This window comes from Papaver somniferum, unplaced genomic scaffold, assembly GCF_003573695.1.
Source record: "Papaver somniferum cultivar HN1 unplaced genomic scaffold, ASM357369v1 unplaced-scaffold_150, whole genome shotgun sequence".
NCBI lineage: Eukaryota > Viridiplantae > Streptophyta > Magnoliopsida > Ranunculales > Papaveraceae > Papaver > Papaver somniferum.
The window spans coordinates 5,569,827-5,576,868 of record NW_020624377.1 but is presented as its reverse complement, the minus strand read 5'-3'; the positions used below and the strand labels follow the sequence as shown (position 1 = coordinate 5,576,868).

General features: G+C 44.3%; 1 protein-coding gene across 1 annotated transcript; it reads right to left on the bottom strand.

Annotated features, from left to right (window-relative positions):
• Positions 1 to 372: 372 nt before the first annotated feature.
• On the bottom strand, positions 373 to 2,236 carry LOC113336066. The gene is made up of 3 exons (XM_026582057.1): positions 2,059 to 2,236; positions 1,277 to 1,801; positions 373 to 1,193 (listed from the first exon to the last, which is right to left on the bottom strand). Exons 1-3 carry the CDS (start codon positions 2,234 to 2,236, stop codon positions 373 to 375), a joined length of 1,524 nt encoding a protein of 507 aa, XP_026437842.1.
• Positions 2,237 to 7,042: the final 4,806 nt, after the last annotated feature.

Sequence of the window (7,042 nt, the reverse complement as noted above, 5' to 3'; positions counted from 1 at the left end):
AAATGTTCGCCACATTTGTTGATACCCAAATGATGGCCATACAATTGGAATAGGGTAAAAATGCTTGAACTGTGCATTCACCCTATCTGCGAGGTGTCAGAGACGTTGCTGACAGTAGACTTGAATTGTACTGTTTTTCCATTTAGGACTGACTGCGGATTTGATCGTCCGCAACATCTTTAAACATGAATAATTTCGATAAAGTGTGGAATACCAAAATAATGTTGAATTAAATTTCTGAATAGAAATAGCAAGATAAGTATCTACTGCTTGACAACAGCTGCCTCGTTAAAACCTTTGCGTGGAAAACCCAGTGGGATAAAACCATCATAAAGGAAAAAGAGTGCAGCACAACAGGATTTGGAACTACTCTTAATGATAAAACTTCTTCAAGTGGAACGAATTCCACGGCTTCCATGGCTCACCATCTTGAGTACCGTCGAGGTTCCTTAGGTAGTAAGAGCCACGAGATGTTGGCCTGTCCACTATGTATGGACCTTCCCAGTTTCCTCCAAGCTTCCCACAATTTGGTTCCATTGTGGCGTCTCGAGTCTTCTTCAAGACATATTCCCCTGGCTTGAATGATCGTTCTCTGACTTTACGATCATATCTCAGCTTGATTGTCTGCTGGTATAGGACCAACTGTTGCAAGGCTGCTTCTCTCTGTTCTTCCAGCAACTCTTTATCCAGAGCCAATATGCTGTCGTTTTTCCCAGATTTGACAGCATGAGTTTTGGTAGTCTTGAGATGTACCTCGGTGGGTATGACCGCCTCCGTCCCATAAGACAGTGTAGATTGCGAGAATCCAATGGATATTTTTGAGGTCGTTCGATAGGACCGTAAGACTCCAGGGAATTCTTCTGTCCATTTTCCCTTCGCTTTCTCCAGCCTTTTCTTGAGATTATCCATAATAACGCGGTTGATTGCTTCCGCCTTCCCGTTGCTCTGAGAATAATAAGGAGATGAGAAATTGTGGTGAATATTCAGGTTCTCGCAGAATTCTTTGATCACCATAGAATCAAAATGCTTCCCTTTGTCTGATACTATCGCGTCTGGGATTCCAAATCTGCAGACGATATTCTCCCATATGAACTTTTTCACATCATTTCTGGTAAAATATACCAGTGCTACTGCTTCGACCCATTTGGTGAAATAATCAATAGCGGCTAGTATGAATTTAACGCCTCCAGGAGCTTTGGGAAGTGGTCCGACAATGTATAGTCCCCACATAGAGAATGGCCAGGGACTAAAAACAAGATGCAATTCGTTGGCGGACCTTCTAGAAATCGGGGCGTGCTCTTGGCACGACACGCATTTCTGTGCGTATTCTTTAGCATCTGTCTGCATGTATGTCTAGAAGTATCCCTGGGCAAGTATCTTGTGCGCGAGACTGCGCCCTCCAGAATGGTGCCACATATTCCTTCATGAGCCTCCGCCAATATTTGTTGCCCTTCTTCTGCCGATATGCATCGCAAAAATAGCTCCAAAGCTACAGGTTTGCGGTACAGCTGTCCTTCGATCATTGAATATCTCCAAGCATTCTTCTTCACTTTTGAAGCGAGATACTCATCTTTTGGGAGTTCACTGGTTTTCAAATACCTAATATAAGGTTGACGCCAGTCTGAAGCGTTTTCAGCAAGATTTCCTGAATCATTTATCACTAGATTTTCAACATCCATATTGCTGTCACTGTTTTCAGTATCTCCCTGTGATGATGTAGTAGCCCCCTCGCCCCCACTAGCGTGTTCGAGAGCCAGAACAAAGTGGATGTCGGAGATGCTAGGTAACTCTTGGAAATCCACTACAACAAAACGAGTGGTATCATTTCAACTGCGGAAGAAAGATATGCTAAAGCATCTGCATGCCTGTGTTTCCAGCCGTGGTAGCTGCCCAATAGAGAACTGGTCGAACTCGTTTGCCAGCTCTTTCATACGATTCAAATATAAGGCCATCCTTTCTTCCTTGGCTTTGTAGGTCCCAGAAACTGGTTAACTACTAATATGGAATCAGTTACGAGCTTCACGTTCTTCGCATCTAATTGTTTGACAGCCTTTAAACCGATAATTGCTGCTTCATATTCAGCTTCATTGTTTGATGCTTGAAAACCCAATCTAGTCGCTTTCTCGATCCTCGAGCCTTCGGGAGTAAGGATGACACATCCAACTCCAGCTCCACCAACATTTGATGACCCATCAGTAAATATAATCCATAATGGTTCAGGTGTATCTATCACCATTGCGGAGTCGCCCCCAGTCTGATCGGTGGCTGACTCTATGGGTTTGAACAACTTCTATTCTTCTTCGGTAACTGTTTCTATGTCGTCCACAGGAAAATCTGATAGCAGTGCAGCCAGGGAGTGTCCCTTCTATGCAGTTCTGGTCTCGTACTTGATTTCATACGCCCCCATAAAATTTGACCATATGGCTAGTCGGCTGGAATCATCAGCACGTTCCAGGATTCTCTTCAGCGGGTATTCTGAATAGACAACGATCTGCCTCCCTTGGAAATAAGGTTTGAGGCGACGAGATGCATGGAACAGTGCAAGTGCTATCTTTTCAATCTTTTTGTACTGTGTTTCCACCCCCGTCAAAGATTTACTGACGAAGTAAACAACCTTCTCATGTGGATCCGTAACAAACAGCACTGCACTTACAACGTTCTCGGTTGCATCCAGATAAACCCCATAGGTTGTATAGTTTTTGGACTAACCAAAACTGGAGGAGTTGAAAAATACTGTTTGATCTCATCGAAAGATTTTTCGCACTCATCCGTCCAACCAAAATTCACTGGTTTTTCAACATATCAAAGAATGGTTTGAATCGATCCAAAGAGCGTGAAATGAAACGATTTAAAGATGCTAATCGTCCCGCCAACTTCTGGACCTCCTTCTTCGCTCTTGGGGATGGAATCTCTCTGATGGCTCTGATTTTCTCCGGATTGCCTCGATTCCTCTGTGCGTCATCAAGTATCCAAGGAACTTTCCCGACGACAGCCCGAATAAACACTTTGCTGGATTGAGCTTCATTCGATAGTGCCTCAAGATATCAAATGTATTCTGCAGATCAAGAAAATGCGACTCCTTTTGTTTAGATTTTACTACCATATCGTCGATATACACTTCCATCGTCTTCCCAATCAGATCTTTGAAAATATGGTCTACCAAATGCTGGTAGTTCGCCCCTGCGTTCTTTAGCCCGAACAGCATCACAGTATAGCAGTAAACTCCTCTGTCAGTCACAAACGCGGTATTATTTTGATCTTCCTCGAACAAAGGTATTTGGTTATACCCTGAAAAACTGTCCATGAATGATAGTCTCCCATACACTGAGGTTGCATCCACCAAATCTCTTATCCGTGGCAGCGGGTACGGATCACTCGGACATGCTTTGTTCAAATCAGTAAAATCGATACAGACACGAATTTTACCATTCTTCTTTGGAACGGGTACGATATTAGATATCCAGCGAGGATACTTCACTGGTCGAATAAAGCCTGCTTCCAACAACTTTTCGATTTTTGCAGTAACTCCATTTTTTTTGCTTTGCGCCATATTCCTGATTTTCTGACGAACTGGATGGAACTTCTCATCGATATTTTCTGATGCAACGCGACCTTCGGATCTATCCCAGGCATCTCAGCAAAACTCCATGCGAAAACGTCGGTGTTTGGCCTTAGTAATGTAATCAAACCATCACGTTCGTGTGCAGGAAGATCTGCCCCTACGAACGTTGTTTTGTGCTTCTCATCTCCAATCTGGACCTCGATCAGTTTCTCGACTGTTGGGGGTTCAGCTGCGTCCCTTATATGATTTTGTAGGGAGAGGATTCTGTAATTGTTATTTCTGCTCGACTCGCATGATTTGGTTCCCGCTAACTTCTGACTTCTTGTAATCATCCATTGCACTCTCGTGACACTTGTGGGCGGCCATCTGGTCGCTTCTAACTTTCACGACTCCTGGAGGGGTAATGAACATCAAACATTGATGATATGAGGATGTGACTGCACCGATCTCATGCAGCCAGTCTCGTCCCACGATCGCATTGTAGGGGGCTCCACAATCGAGCAACAAGAAATTGCCTAAAACGGACTTGTCAGCCACTGTTATAGGTATCTTCACTTTTCCAATTGCCTTTGTAACTTTGCCACTGAAATCGATAATTGGATTCTCATCCTCTTCGATCAAGTCGTGTGGGAGATTCATAGAGGAATAAGATCCTGAAAACAGCACGCTCACTGAGCTTCCTGTATCCACTAGAATCCGGTGTACACGAAAGCAGTTATAACGATAGCATCATTGTGTGGAGCATATACACCTATCATGTCTGTTTCAGAGAACTCGATCTTTATGCACCCAAGCTCCCGAATTTCTGCTACATTTCCACTGACAAAATCGATATGATTTGTCAAGTACCATTCTTTTAACTGCCTGAGCTTTCTCCTGGTTTCATCTTCCGATGCCCGCCTGGTCATTGAATGGATCCTGGCATGACTGACATTTATCACATGTGCGTTAATCACATGTGCTGTGCCAAACTGTCCAGGATCTTTCCCAAAATCCTTTTCACGTACTCTTGCCGCTTTCCAGCGTCGATCATTCGCTGGACCTCGATCTGTAAAGAGCGACAATTATCGGTCTTGTGACCATGGTCTTTATGGAACTTGCAGTATTTTCTCCTATCACGTTTATCACGTGTCTATGCTGGCAAAGGATGAGGGGGGCTCAAATATTTTCTGATTTTCTCATACAACTCTGCAAGCTGTATGTTCACCGGTGTCAGCTTCATATCATGATATTTCTGGAATCCATTTTCCATTCGTTCACCTTGGTTCTTCTCTCGGACTTCACCTCGATCATTGTGCTGGCCTCTCGAAAGGTTCTTCGACTTATCTTTCCTCCCAACATTTGGATGATTTGATGATCTGTTAACATATCTCGTCTCTCGATCTTTGCAATCATCCTCCACTCGAGCATATTCTTCCACTTGATCATACAGCCCTTCCAGAGTCTTTGAGGGTCTCTTGACCAAGGAACCGTACACACCTCTTTGATCGTACTGGTACGCCAGCTTGTAAGCTTCGATGACGATTTGATCGTTGGCACCATCTACATATGCTAACTCTTTCTTGAAGCGTCGAGTAAACTATCTGATGCTTTCCTCCTTCCGAATTCCTAGAAGGAACAAATCGTGGCATCCCTTACGATCACGTCTGTTGTACTTGTAGTGGGAGAATAATTCTCCAACCAATTCATGGTAGGCATCGACCGACTGTGCCGGGAGTTTATTGAACCACTTTATTGCTCCTCCATCCAGTGACTGTGGAAGCATTTTGCACATCAACTCATCATTGTGCTGCCACAGAGTCATGGCAGTTTCATAGTGTAAAACATGTTGATTTGGATCACCTATTTTCTCGTCGAACTTTTACAGTTTCGGAACTTGAAAATTCATTGGCGGTTGGAATTCTCTGATATTGAGCTTGAAAGGGGCTCCTGCAGATCGATGCAACCGGTCTATCTTTTCTTCTCTGGACAGTTTTTTCGACATTACTTTCTCGATCATCTTGCAAAGGCGAGCCTATGTTGTTGAGTTTACGTCGCCATCTGAGGAACGGTCTACCTTCCCATAATCTCGGTCCTCTAGAATATGAGATGTAGTTCTCATTTTTTTCCTTTGGTGTCCAGCGGGCTCTCTTCCATCTCTGCCTTGCTCCGAACGAGCATAGTAATCGTGCGAAAATTGTTTCTCATCGTGTCGGTCTCGAACCTCATCTTCATCATTCCTGAGACTTTTGAACCGGTGGAAGTTCTGGCTACACTCTACTGAGTTGCAGTTGGTCGGGTCCCTGCTCACCGAGGTCGTACATGCCTTCGCTTAGGTAGATCTCCAGTGACCAACATATTTTTCTCCGTTCAATCAAGATTGATCACTTCTATGTTTCGGTCTGCAGCTTGCGGGATAACTCGTCTTCCAAGACGTTGCCATACAGACCTACCCCTCTAGTTGTTCAGATTACCAGACCTAGGTCGAGCCTGGTTTTCGCGTTCTAACCTCAGGAGACCGCTCTCCTTCTACAACTCGTTCAACCGATTGAGTAACAGTTCTTCCTCTGTACTAGGAGTCGCGGTGCGGCCATCTTGCAGGTTATGTCGATCGTTATTCCTCCTAGACGGGTTGCCGAGCACATGCCCTCTCTTTCCTCGAACTTGTGGGTTTCCCCCATCAACCTCCATTCCTTCGTTATCGATCACTGGCTGTTTTTCCCTTCTCTGATTCAGACTTGGAGTTCTGTCACGGAAACGATCTCGATCTCGTCCATGATCCAGGGATCTGTTATGAGCATGATTTTGACCCTGCCTATTTCCAATGGGTACTGCTGGAGCTGACTGAACCTCAATTTCGTGCCCTTCATCTTCGTCTCTCCTGTGCTGTTGGGAATCGCTGTCAGAATCGTCCCTTCGTGCGGTCTGTATGATTACTGCGATAACTCGATTTGTTAAAACACGATTATCTTTCCTCGAAACCCTTGGTCGGCGCCAATGTTTGGATGGTAAAATTTCTTCTACCCCAAACACGAATTTGATGATGATTTTGCTGATGATCGATCCGCTGTTTATCCTCCAATTGAATTGAGTAATGAGGGGTACCTGCAAAAAACACTCCAATGGTAAAGTCAGTTTATGATTTTTCACTGGAGCTTTTGTGAAAAGAATTGCATACCTCTTTGGATTGTAAAACCGTCCATTTATATGTTACAAATTTCCGTTTTAGATGCAGGCATGAATTGCAATAACTGGCCCTGCATGCCTCCTGTAGTAACTGTCCCTGCATGCCTCCTTGCCATAACTGACCCTGCATGCCCCCCTGTCGTAACTTGCATTGACTGGTCCTGCATGCTTCCAGAATCTTTCTCATGGATTTATGTAATTAACCAGAATGATGCAAGGGGTTGCCCAAATAAATGAGTACAAATCCCAAACCCAAGAAGGAAGTTTGCCTAAGCCCAAGAAGAATTTTACATAAGCCCACAGTGGGGATAGGAA